The following is a 14,216-nucleotide window of genomic DNA, read 5'->3' on the forward strand; positions in this document are numbered from 1 at the left end:
CACTGTTAGAATCGCCCTCGAATTCGACGTCAGACAGATGACGCTAAACGAAATAAATGCAACGAAAATAATTTGCTCCTTTGGTGAATATAAATGTGTGTAACAATTACTTTCAAATTACAACGATCTACGTCAGTGGTAGACGAAATTGGTTTATAAGTAGTAAATGGTATGGATAAATTTTGGCTGGTTCATGGAACAAAGCATTGAATGGGCCATATTTGGTAGAACTACGACGGAATGAGACCGGCTTGTGGATAATGATAAGACATTACGCCGGAATATGTGCTTGATGCTGGAAGTCGGCCATCTAGAAGGAAATGTTTTGTTGTAATTAGTCTGCTTGTAATTCAGGGACGATTTCTACGTTTCGCAAATTTCAGTTCACCTCAAGACTCCTAATTTGAACCCGATGAAATTTCAGCGAGGGACGCACTGAATTTGCAACTCTTTTTGCAACTCTTTTCCTCGTGCAACTCTCTTGCAACTCTTTTTTTCTGCGTGCAACTCTTTTGCAACTCTTTATTTTTGCGTGCAACTCTTTCGCAACTCTTAACTCTTTTTTTCGCGTGCAACTCTTTGCGACTCTTTTCAGTGCGGTCCCCCTCGGTTTTCAGGTTCACATTGAGCCTGACGTAAGAATCTGTACCTGGAACTGATCTTAAGATAACAAACCTAAAAAAATTGTGGGTTCAGGGGTAATCAGGTTCAAGCTGAACCTTCCCTGATTTAAATCAGGCTTTCTCATATCAGGTTAGGTTCGTCACACGCTCTACCGGAGACTTATTTTCTTAAAGCATTAAAAAGTATGAAAAGTATGAACCCCGTTTAGTTACACCACAAATTTGTAACCTGCAACTCTCATAGTGTCATAACACATGGCTCCTGTGAAATTATCAAAGATTTGTAAATTGTGAAGATTTTCCTATTCTTACCAGTAACAGTTTGAATAAAGTTACATCTTAATAGATGCACTGTTTCCATACTGTTAACGTAGTAATCAACAGACCATAACGGTCAACTCTAGAATCTAGATCCCAGAATGAATTGAATCTTAAATACAAAATTCCAGCCCCACCCACACATCAACAACTAAACTTTACACTGTGCATATTAATGAGATATTATTGATTGAGTTTAAAAACATTTCTTACCAGTGCTTGTCGATCGCCTTCAGTTATCGAATCCACGGACACTGTAATTAAACATTGACACAAAAAATGACTTATCAGTAACACGACATAAAAGTCTGGATATGAAATTGAACTAACCATCTGATTTTCCGCAACTGAACTCTGGTGCTGTGAGTTTTATCACCAAGGCTCCAAATGAAAAATCCTATTCGCGGGAAAAAGTGGAACAATATTTATACGAGGAAGACAAAATAAACAAACGAAAATCTCAATTTCAATAACTAAAATCCAAACAGAAACTATTAAATGGCACACAACGACATAACATGCAAATATTGTTAGTGGCAATGATGAGCATAATGTTACATTTGAATATTTTGCAATCTTTTCCTTGATTGCGTTCCCATTCGTGAAGTGAAAATGTTACAAGTGAAATGGTACAACACGCACGAAATTATCGTTTTAAATACAACAACCCGATCACACTTCACATCAAAAAAGATAATCAATTTTGCTGAAGCTTTTGAAGCAAGCATACAGATTTTGAAAATAAAAATAAAATTAAAATTCAGATTATGCTGCAAACGAGTTCCTAATTGTAAATCATGGTTGTATTCACTCTCTGTGATGAATGATACCTCTCTAGCCGGAACAAATTTATTTATTTTCATTTAAAAAAACCAACTCACAACTGGATCATAGTGAAACGTTTGTACTGAGAACAGTCGGTATTGAAGCATGCCATACCAACTGAAACGGATTAAAGTGCAGACGGATTGGATGGTAATGATTTGAGGAGTCGGTTGTCTTTTAAGAATGATCCTGAAAATTTTATTTCCATTTCCAGATTAAATTCGAATTTAGAACAACAACAAAAGAAATTGTCTGGCCAATGTACAATTACAGATGTAAGCAGATTCGGAAGTCCACAATTTTTCTATATTGATGTCGACCGAATTATATTATTGTTTCTACATGGAAACTAGAAATCAATGCATCATTGCTCTAAGGGTGAGCCTACATTCAAATGGTTACTACTGCAGAATGAAATGCACACGTTACCATTGTGTTTTACTCTATACCATTTAATGTGCAACAAGCGAGGCAGCAACATGTGTCAATATATGATTCGTCCTTTTCTATTCTCTTCCTAAAATCTATATAAAGGACTATCAGGACTGAGAGGATTTTTGTAGGCAAATAAGGGAAAGGTTTCTATTCGAACGGGTTTAATGTTCGTGCGGTTTGATTGGGCAGTAACAATGAAAATGTTATATCTAATACGCGGGAGCTTCTGAAGTTTTCATTGTAATTTTGATTGTACTTGTTAACCATTGGTAATCTGATTAGTGGAATATGGCACATATACAAGAAGCCTAGTAATGCACCGTAACAATTCAAAATTCAATCTTTTGTCTGATCTATGGATTAAAAACAAAACTTTCACTTAGGATCTGACTAAACTACCGTGCCAAAAAAGAATGAAAAGATAACAAGCAACGATAACGGAAAATTGTGAAAGCAAAAGGATTTTTTCTTCAATTTACAGAAAATGTTCAACAAAAAAAAAACAGAGACACTAAAAAGCTTACAGGTGCTCCGGTACGAGCGGAACCCAGTCGTTGTAGCAGAGCTGAAGGTATGCGAGCGCGGTGCCAAGCCGTATCCAGGTTTTGGTACCTGTCGTAAAGCACTCACCACTAAATTTTGTACAATTCGAAATGTAACAAATATCCAAAAAGGAGAGGTTTAGCATGCACAAATGTACAACGAATTTTTTGAATGGTGGTGTGTGCGTGTTAATAAGTGCGCCAGTGGATTATTATTATTATTATTTTCCGTATGTTACAAAGCATAATTATTAACCGACAACAAACCAAATGTTCCATGTAACAAGCAGCGGGTATAGAAATTTTCGGAATATTAAATATTTTATTTGTATATTAACGTTGAATGTCGAGGTTGAACGGATGGAATTGAATAAAAAAAATGAAATGATAAAAGATGAAAAACGAAAAAAAACGTAAGAGGATTCTTTTGAAAAACAATTGGCCAATTTCTCAGCGTAGCCCATTTTAGTGATTTTTTCGAAATTCAAGAACTTTCGGAATAAATCCTCAAGTTTCCTTAAAATTCCTGAAACTCTTCAAAATTCCTAAAACTCCAAAAAATTTTATGAATTGTGAAGAATTTTAAGGATTGTGAAAATTAATTCTTGAAAATTCTTTGAATTTCAATAATTTTTAAGAAATTCGTGATAATTTTCCGAAATTTATGAAAATTGATTAACTGAATTTACTGAAATTCACCGAAACTATATCTTGCGCAGAATCTCAGTTAGTTCCGGGAATTTTCAGTAAATTTTGGCATATTCAGCAAATTGAATTGAATCTAATTGATTTCCCATAATAGATCCAGCTTATTGGGACCTGACCTGGTGTTTCTCAGGAAAGGTATTTTCAGTACACACAATTATTGCCACATGAGATGAGATACATTGGATGTCCATGGATGCATCAGAAGATGTCCATGGATGCATCAGAAGATGTCCATGGATGCATCAGAAGATGTCCATGGATGCATCAGAAGATGTCCATGGATGCATCATAAGATGTCCATGGATGCATCAGAAGATGTCCATGGATGCATCAGAAGATGTCCATGACATCAACAACAAATTTCTTTCTCTAACAGCGTTAATTAACGAATAGAGCGAAATGAGTGAGAGTTGACATGCGCAACCTGGGAACAAATTCCATCTGGTCTAGAAAGTATGTCCGACATTGACCGACCTGTTTTCTTCAAAAGAACCCTCCAAAAGAGTTTTGTGTTTCAAAAATTATAACAAAAATATGACTAAAACAGCATACGAGGTTAACTATTTTGGATACCACTAAACGTTTTTAGTATTTAGCCCACAAAGCGTTTTGTTCCAATCTAATTGAATTTTTATTTGTTTGTTGTTCATTTACGCTGAGAAAACTTACAGAACTGTACCCATTACGATATCCAATGGATGATGGTAGTGTCGATGTCTTAAAACCATAGCCTGGTTTCGGCGGGGATCGATATGAATGTATTGCTGTTTTATTCATGTACAGAAATAAAGAGAAAAGAAAAACAAAAAAATTTGAACCAAACAAAATAAGAAATAAAAACAAAAGAAAGAAGGGAAAGTGATCGAGATCCGTCCCTTACCGTTATAACTCGGTGCATTACCAATCGATCTGCCGACCGATCCTCGGTAGCTGGTTGACCGTTCGAAAACCTCGTCCTCGTAAAATGGCTTTTGATGATCCAAATGTCGTGACGGTGACGCACCGATCGGTGATTCGTACCGCAAACGGTACACTGGCTCCTTCGAAGCGGATGGTGTTCGTGATGCATTTCTTGGATCAATGTTGTGCTGCTTCCATTTGCGATTCTTTGCATGCTCCTTTAAATCTTTCAAAATCACAGCGCCCATGCTCGAATTAATTTTGCTCAATTCCTCCTCCTCTTTCCGCAACAGTTGTCTGTGAACAAAAAACGGGCATTTGTTAAGAATGGAAATTTTCTTTTGGATTCGGCAATGGTATCAACACATACTCTTGCTTTGTTTCGCCATTTTTCTTCGCTTCATCCACTTCGTCCTCATCGTCCGACACTGGAACACCCTTATACGAATCCGAATATCGTCTACGACGCTCAGGATCTGTGTACGGATACGGCGGTGCCGGAAAATCGTCTCGTTCGATCTTTGGCTTTTCACCCGGCAGCGGTTTCTTAGCGCCCGGAAAGTGAGACAATTCGATCGGTTCTTCGTTATTCATTGCCGGACTTTTAGGTCGTGGCGTTTCGGTACGAATGCTGTCCACCAAAACTTTCATAGCACTTTTGTTGCGCGAATGCGGTCTCGACGGTGGACGACTGGAATTGCCGCCACTTGCACTACTGCTGAAGCCCATCGCAGCCGGCCGATGAAAGTGGGGCGACACCGGCGTTTTATCATAGGGATCAATTGGTTTCTTCAGATAGTGCGGTTCGTCAGTTAGATAGCTGTAGGTGTAGATCCGTGATATGTCGTCGTAACCGTATCCTTGGCGACCATACTCACGAAGTACGAGACCAGGACTGACAGTGCGATACTGAAACGGGAAAAAAATTTAATTTAATTTTAGAATTTTGACTGTAAGGGGTGTTGCTTCTGCTGCATCTCGTGTACAAAAAAGTAGCGGTCATGGTCAATTAAAATAGCTCACGAAATTGGGGGAGATTGGAAAATTGTTAGACGTATGAATGGCAGGACAAAAGGGGTCAGACTGGAGACCATTTTTAGACGAAATGTTTAACGGATAAAGTCAAGAGGCCTTAAGGGATCAGTATTTGGCTTATTTTCACAATCCTTGATTCCGTATTTCACGTTTTGTCTACTTGGTATGTACACGAGTGCAAGTCTATAGACAATACTTGTTGGTGTTAGTTCAAGTCAAAAGGTTTGCATCGGCTCTTTTGGACCAATGACACATACAACAGCTGTACTCTCATCGGTATACTTGGGCCATTCATGACAATACAAAATGAACAAAATTCAAACACAAAATAAAACTACTAACCTTTCTACTCGAATATGGACTGTAAATTGAACCGCTTAAACTTGGTGTACGAGAACGTAAAGAAAACTGAAAAACAAAACACACAAAAAATGTGCAAAAACATGCAAAATAAAAAAAGTTAAAAAAAAAGAAAATAAAAAATTCTCACAGCAAAATAAAAAATGTAAAAATAAAATTAACAAAAAAAACAGAAATGAGAAAAAAAACGTGTGGTTACATGTCGCGAACGGTTCGATCTAACTGATAATCTCACCTGAATCTCGCTCATCGCACTATTACTCAAGCGATCACAATCGGTGTCGGTGATATGTCCATTCGTACCCGACCCGTTCAAAATCGTCCCACCAATTTCAGCCGATGGTCCCGGACCACAACGCGGATGCCATATAGCGCTACCTTGCAAATACATTTCTTCACCGTCGCCAAACGGATCACCGCATTTCGTGCACCTGGCACACGTCGGATGAAAATGATGATTATCGCCGGCCTGCAGCACCTTTCCACTAATGAATCGGTTGCAATATGCGCACTTGACCCCAAACGATTTTTGGTAACACTTTTCACAATAAGGAACACCATCTTTGCCCATATACTCGCCATTCAAAACCGCACTGCAATTTTTGCACCTAAAACACCAGATATGCCACTGTCTATCCAAAGCGATCAGTGCCTGACCTTCCTTCAATTGATCACCACAACCGGCACACTCGTTCGGATCGTATTCACCAGCGCTTGCCTTACGTTGTACAGATTCCGTTTGATTGTGCTGCTGGGCTGTGGCTCTGGTAGGACTGCGGGCAATTTCTTTGATTGGGGACGACGTCTTTTGTACTTGTGGTGCAGACGACGGTTGAATTTTGTTTGGAATGGAAACACATTTCTCGCACAGAACCTCTTTTCCGGTGTTAGTTACCTGTACGGATATACGGATATGAAATGGTTGAAATTTTTAAAAAAGAAATTCAATTTACCTTGCTACCAGACTGAAATGGTTGTTGACACCGGCTACATGTAAAACACTTTTGGTGATATGTATTGCCCATAGTCGATACAACTTCACCCTCAACATACTGCTTGCATGCGGCACATTTAGTGCCATACAATTTCTGATAATCGGACGTGCAGTAATAGGCATTGTCTTTGGAAAAGAAACCACCGGCGGCCAATGATTTATTGCAAGTAGTGCATTGGAAACATGTTTTGTGAAAATATTTGTCCGTTACTCGCAACACCTCTCCCGAACACTTTTTGGTACATTTGGCGCAATAAATTTTCGTTTTACCTGCAAGAATGGAATGAAAAAAAATTCTTTTAATATTAAAGAATCGATGGTGACCTAAGCATTTGAAATGTTACATAATTTGATTGAAAATAGATTCTATAAATCCAATAATTAAATTATGGTGAACACAACACTGTTCGGTGTGCTGAGTCACACTCGTTATAACATATATTACAATGTAGACGGGTGAACCATCGCTGAATGATTCGGCACTATAAACCTTTGTCCTCTACTGGGAGATACGTTAAGTGAACCAATTGGCGAACACAATTGTTTATCAAAATAATTGAATTGACCTTGCACTGTGGAATTTTATTATTTCATCGAAATGAATGAAATAAAAACATAAAAAACCAAATGCTTGAAACAATGCTGCTATCATCAACCAGCGTTGTCTGTTTAGGTACTTAATTCATTGTTTTGTATGTAAAAAAAAAAGTTCGCAATTTTCATTAAACTGAAATTTTTCCTTTGTAAATCACACAAAAGCAGAAGAATTGTTGAACGCTTCCTGAAACACAGCGCAATTATTAATGCATTTCCGGTACTTTAGAGTCTTTTTCTCCAGCTTTCATAAGGCGTTTAGCCCCGCTAAATGTAATCAAGGGGTTCCGTAAATGTACTTCAATATGAAACGTCTTTTTATAATCGCTGTTTTCATGACACGAACATGCATTAACTATCAACTCGTCCAAAGCTGTCGGTTTTTTTTTACATTACAATGAATTAGATGAAACATGACAAAGGGGAAAAGGTTCATTTGAAACTATTTTACGGAGTGAATTCTAAACATTGCTTGAGAGTTTCTCATTTCATTGTAGTCTTATTTGCAAAGAAAATGGTATCGAGGAGATTTAAAACGTTCAACTGTGTTCGGTGTATTCCTATCCCATATAAGTCGACCACTGCAATTATTATCGATTCGCTTTTCTAATTCAATTCAATTATTTCGCTAATTTCACAGAAAAATAATTGTCTTAATTCTCACATAAGAAAACCCGTTGCATTCGGACGGGAAGGAATGTCAGTGATGATTCGAAGCCGGTTTCTTTTCATAAAACAATTTTCAAATCCATTCGCCTAAATGAAATCAAATCAATCCGAGCGGTGATATCATTCTGAAAACATTCAATACAGAATTTCATGTTCACCGATATATTCAGTTACGGAAGCTTTTGTTTATTAGCTAAAGTGGCACGGAAATTTAGTTTCAATTAAAAAAGGTTTTGTCTCTATAACTAAAGAAGTATAGAAGTCGCATTGTGGTCAATTACGGTTCGATTTTCATTGTCTTCTCAACGCTTTCGCAATTGATTCGAAAAGTAGAGGAATGATGTGCTTTAAAGCTATTTGAAACGCTTCTTCGATTCATAAAATACTCTTCGTTCAAATATGTGATTCAACATGTTAATCGAAATCTATTCTACTACACAAACACACACTGTTGTTGATCTCTAAATTTTATCAGGTCATTTTTTATGGCTCTTTTAATGCTAGATACACAATTGAGTGACCGTTTTGAACAGCTAAAATTTTTAATTAAATCGAATTTGTTGTTTCAAAATTGGTCTGGCAAGAGAAAAATGCCATTCTTCCAACAAAAAAATTCATAAAAAGCAAAACAGTGTGTATATTGAAGCCGACACACAATATCAGCGCACGTACTACACGTTGTATGTAGCTGATTCAATGCATGAAAACAATTGAGACGGATGTTAGTAATTGACTTTTGTATCTTTGTTAATTTGAGCGAGTTATATGAAAGTTCAACTTGATTACAAAAATTTCGATTTATTTTTTTCAATGGACCGGTCCACACAATAAAATCAAGAGATGTAAGAGAACCAAAGAATTTTTTTTATATTTTATTTTCCAATTTTGATTATAAATATGTACCGACAGAGAAAATTAATAAAATGACCGTACACCATTCGATTTCAGTCCACAGACTCGGTCAATATCTAACGAGACAGTATATGGAGCCCATAAATTCTCCGCTGTTTGATCAAGGAAAATGTGATTAAATTTTGAAATAAAACAAACATTTCGCACAGAGACGTCGTCGTCGCCTGCAAGTCTAGAATTAAATCGATCTTTTCTCAGGGAAATAGTTTTTCGCTATTAAGGGCCACCTACTCTCTTTCTCTCTATTTTCTGTCTAAGTAACAGGGCGCTTTACATTATTTTCTGTTCATATAGTTGTGTGGCATTATGATATTGGTGCGGCATAAATATCGATTGTACAACATAATAATTGTAATAGTGAAACGGGGTTTAAATTTCCCATTTATTTTTATATTATGAACGTAAGATGGGGTAACATTAAAATGGTTCGTTGATGTTTTTTTTTTCCTTTACACTTTCTTATATCATCGCTTCGTATGTGATTATATTCTTCGGTTGTGTTTACACTGCTCGAATATACATTGTGGAAATTAATTTTCTGTTTGTGAGAATTTTGTTTTAAACGTCTTTAAAACTTAACACGATCGACTCAGATACATTTTGTTTACATTCGATACTTTGCTCTTCTATTGTTATCTCAAATTATGTCGAGTTAGATATGTTTTTAAATTTTTAATGAATCGCTGCAAAATATTATATGCAGAGATTTTATGCGATACCTTAGATTCGGTAGAGTGTGACGTGATGGACCAATATACAATTTCATCAATTTTCTATTTTCGTTTTTGGGCTCCATGTGTGCCACTTTTAATGTATTATTAAATTGACAATCGTTCGTCTTAACCACTGAGAAAAAAACCGGATTAATTATAATCGCTCAATATCAGAAAAAAAAAATCACCACACGAGCTACCAACACTCGTCTGATAATTTTATTTCACCGCGCAAATATGTACGCCTACATTGACGTGGTATGTGTTGTGCTTCAATTTTCACCGATCCTAATTTAAATAAATTATTATTTTTTGCTATTAAAGTCAATGGTATTTCTGCTGTGCAACGTCGGACGTGGTGTTATTAGTTTAAAGACAGAAAAATTAAGTTAGAAGACGGCATTTGAGTCGTTTATTTTAGCTTACGAATATATTCACTTCACTTTAATACTTCAACATCCCCAATGACTATCCAATTTCTTTATTTTTCATTAACAAAAACAAATCATTGAATTGCGTTAAGAACATTGAGTGCATGAATGGTACTATTGCGCTGGGCTGTTACATTTAATTATTTCCATAGCATATTGTATGAGGATTTAGATTATAGGAAAGAAGTGTGTACCTTTAGAATAATATTCACGTACTTGTTGTTGAGAATTCTTATAAATTATCTCAATGGCACTTTCTGTAAACGTAAACGACTTCTTCAAGCTAAGGTTCTAAGTTTCTAGAAAAACAATACATAAAAGTGAAGCGTTCGTGGAAATAAATTTAGATTAAATATCAAAACGTGACTGATTCACATGATCGCATGGATAAAACGGAAAGTCAAATCCAAATTTTAGGAATTTGTGGACGATCTTTGAAAAGTTTGAAATTTGAAAAAGTCGCTCTTTTCGGATTACAGGGAGTCGTGTAAAGGGAAAGTACTCCATATGGAACTATTCACGCAGACTAGACTGTTTTCATGTAATATAAACCGAAAATATTCTTCATGTAATGGATCATTTTCGCAGAAGCCTAACTGCCATGTAATGGTCAACTTTCGCATGGGGGCAGGCAATAAAGTGTTTTTTGAGTCTAATTTTTTCGAAAAACTAGCACTAGTGCCAATGGAAATCGATCTTTCGTATCGCAGGCACATAAATGCTTCTGTTCTGCCTTTCTTCCAAACAAGCTGCTTACGCACATTGGTGGGAAATCTTTTTTGCGGTTTCCTCATTTTAACAGTTAGGTTCTGTTTAACATAGTAACAAAAGTTTAACGTGTTTAACTGAAGGAATTAAGCAATAATGGGGAAATTAAAGAAATTAAGAGAAAAACAAAAAAATTCAAGAAATTTTAACATGAAAAACATGCAAACGAATGTAAACGTAATTTTATAATTTGAAATTTGGAATTCTAAAAACTGCCGCGCATTTTATTACTACATTTTTTTCGTATTGTTAAGTGTGTACAATCAAGATTGAGCAACCAAAATACATTACTACTAATTGCCTTACTCTTGTTTATCACTGAAAACAATATAACCGAGAAAAAAAATCAGCCTTAAAATCGAATCGATAAGTTAATTATACCGGCACGTGGTGTAAAGAAGTTCAGAATTCCGTATCGATTAAAATTGTATGCTTGTTTTTGTTAGCCATTAATATGTGTTAAACAAAACGTATCAGATATGATAAGTTGTATTGATGAAAAAACAAAAAAAAAACAAATCAACCAAACACACCAAACGCACGAACTTACCGATTTTATGCTTACAATAAAATTTAGAAACACCACCGTCTTTTAATTATGCATTCGTATTCAGCACGATTTGTTTTGGCTTCATAAAAGGTCAAACAATGTTGTGGAGATTTCTGATTTGAATTAATTATTGAGTTAAACTAGCTTAGAATATTTAAACGGATAATTTCACATCGCTTTTTTTCCTTACTCGTAAACAAAACTAACAAAACAAAACATCATTCATCGAACTTGATTAGATCATCATACGGTTGTGCCACACAGAGGACTAATTTGGTGCACTCTAATGTCCACGTTTAAAATGTTTTTTGGACATACTAGGGAACAGGAAAATGAATCATCATGGACTGTGAATTATAGAAAATCTACCATCAATTCCAATGAAATACAATAAGTATCGTTCATGATACTTGATTCACTCACACAGCTCAAACCTCCACGTACAGATGGAGCAGAAACAAGGAAAGTCAAAATTTAGACGAATTTTTATTATCTCAAAACGCGATACGGTTGTTTGGAGTTTGTAGACAGAGGAAGAGGTCTCACGGATGTGGATGTATTTAATATATTTGGAAGAAGGACTATTCACCACACTACCGAACCACATGTTCGACCGTCATTATTTCAACTCGGATAATGATGTAGCTAGCGCGTCGCATTTAGTTGTCATGACATGCCCCGAATCACGTTATTTACCTAACTAAATGAAATGTTAGTGTATATCTTTTATTAACAGACATTCCATTATGTTCAGAACAGCCAAGCTTCACTCAAACCTTTAAATTCTCACTGTTTTACATCAAACTTATTGAAAGATGCATGGAATCACGTGTTTTTAATGTCTTTCCAATACTAACACAGTCAACCTTCACTGGGTCCCCGCGACACACGTTGCATTGATGGTAACGAAACGGGGCCGACAATTTATCACGTCTAGGAAGCGAAAACAACCTTTGTGGCCAATCACCAGTCTTAGGACTCACTACATGACCGCAAAGAGGCGCTATCAGAAAATTCATAAAGAAAAACAATAAGAACAATGGGAAAATCTCACTAAGAAACTGCATTTCCATAGCAGTTGCCATAATTGATGGCCCAAGCTAAAAACACAATTTTCTTGCTAAAATAAAATCAAATAGAAGAACTAGGTTATCCCATCGCGTGCAACATAATCTCTCTCTCGCTGAATGATGTAAATTGTGTTCAGTTTATATGTGTCGATTGTCATCACATTGTTATACTCACAAGTTGCAGAATGACCGTCATTAATATAATCAAGTATTAAAGTAAGACGCGAAGATTCCTTGAATTCATTTGCTCAAGTGGTTCTGAAGGAAATCTCTTGAACTAAAAAGCTGTTACCACCTCGTGCAAAAAATGTAGATCTAGTTTCTAGTTCACAAATGCCAATAGATATTACTTTTAGTCCCTTCACTGCCCTGTATTTGTCGTCTGACCGATTTTGGTTAGTTGACATCCAATAATTATTATGATCAGACTAGAAGGCATCTGTAGGCAAGACACTTTCTATGCTGATGTGCTACTTCGTAAATAGTCATCAAGTCTCATAGGAACTGTTATTACGCAACTTTTGCATAAATCTATTAACAATACATTACTGCGATGGGACATTTTTTGTTGAAGCGTGTGGGAAGTTTGTATTTCGAGCCGAAGACTAGTTTTTCCAGTTTGAATCGTGCAATATTTTTATTCATTTTGGTTGGAGTTCACTTTTGACAATTTTTAAATTGGTTAGAAAAGTTTTTTTCCGTTTCATGATTAAACCAAATCGAAATGAAAAGAGAACAAAAATCATAACAAACAACAAAAAAACGATAAAGAGTCTGTGAAAGAAATTACACATCGTAAATTAAATTTACAGAACTGCCAGTGTTTTACGGTAAATAAACCGCTTCTCTACAATTTACCAAGTATTGTGTGTAAGAGAGACAAACAAAAAAACATTGTGAAGTAACCAAAAATTAACTTGAAAAGAAAAGTTAAAAAAATGATTTAAAAACATCGATAATATAAAATAAAAAGAAAATTTTAAAGTGAAATTAAGTAATGCTTTTCGTCGATCCACCAATGACATTTTGAAAGAAACAGTCGACCAATGGAAAAAAAAACTGGGCTTTCAAAAGCTTTTAAACTGAGCTTTCAAAACCTTTAAACGGAGTTTTTTTAAGCCCGAGTGCAAAAATGAAATCTGATGTTTGAAATGAACGATTGGGAGTAAGTGTTAGTCGAATCGAATGTTAGATATGTCTCATTTCAGTAGATCAAATCTGCTTGCATAAATCCCGTCAACTCTACAGGGGAAAGGGTTCAAGAAAAAAAAAAACTGCAGCAAGGAAGATTAAGGGAACTCGATTTTTTTAAAGAAATGGGCCATAGCGATACATTTTTAAGAAAGCAAGCTGTTCGACGATAATCCGCCAATAATTATCTATACCAGTAGAAGTGTAAAAGTGTATCTCGGATCGCATGGTGGAGTAAATGAGAATTTTTGTTCTGACATTTTTATTTTGACGGGTTGGAATTGCGCGCCGATGGCAACGGTTCAACTAGTCAAAATAACAATGTCCAAACAAAATTACGTGAGTTACCAGCAAGGCTCTGCAGAAATGAAAATTATCGCAAATATCGGCAGAGTTGCTCCGACCACTGCGAGTACTTTTATTTACTAAAATCATCTTACATTTGTAATAATTAATGATAAGTTGAAAACGTTAGGATTGAGATGACAAGATGACAAGGTGGTTGAAAAATGATTGAAACGTTGTCAGGATATATGAATGTCTATTGATACACCGTTTGCTGTCAAAACATTTCTGCC

At 35.9% G+C, this 14,216-nt stretch overlaps 1 protein-coding gene across 2 annotated transcripts; it reads right to left on the reverse strand.

Annotated features, from left to right (window-relative positions):
• Window positions 1-234: 234 nt before the first annotated feature.
• On the reverse strand, window positions 235-7,009 carry LOC119068237 (actin-binding LIM protein 1-like). Of its 2 annotated transcripts, XM_037171760.1 has the most exons (9): window positions 6,700-7,007; window positions 5,982-6,641; window positions 5,729-5,794; window positions 4,722-5,260; window positions 4,332-4,648; window positions 4,121-4,215; window positions 1,272-1,338; window positions 1,155-1,195; window positions 235-310 (listed from the first exon to the last, which is right to left on the reverse strand). In XM_037171760.1, the coding sequence occupies exons 1-9, from the start codon at window positions 6,769-6,771 to the stop codon at window positions 272-274; spliced, it is 1,896 nt and encodes a 631-aa protein (XP_037027655.1). In that variant the 5' UTR covers window positions 6,772-7,007; the 3' UTR covers window positions 235-271. The 2 variants fall into 2 exon arrangements, with proteins under 2 accessions (XP_037027655.1, XP_037027657.1); XM_037171762.1 differs by lacking the exon at window positions 5,729-5,794 and having other exon boundaries at window positions 6,700-7,009.
• Between the last annotated feature and the right edge of the window lie 7,207 nt (window positions 7,010-14,216).

The sequence above is a fragment of the Bradysia coprophila genome (assembly GCF_014529535.1).
Source record: "Bradysia coprophila strain Holo2 chromosome X unlocalized genomic scaffold, BU_Bcop_v1 contig_173, whole genome shotgun sequence".
Classification (NCBI taxonomy): domain Eukaryota; kingdom Metazoa; phylum Arthropoda; class Insecta; order Diptera; family Sciaridae; genus Bradysia; species Bradysia coprophila.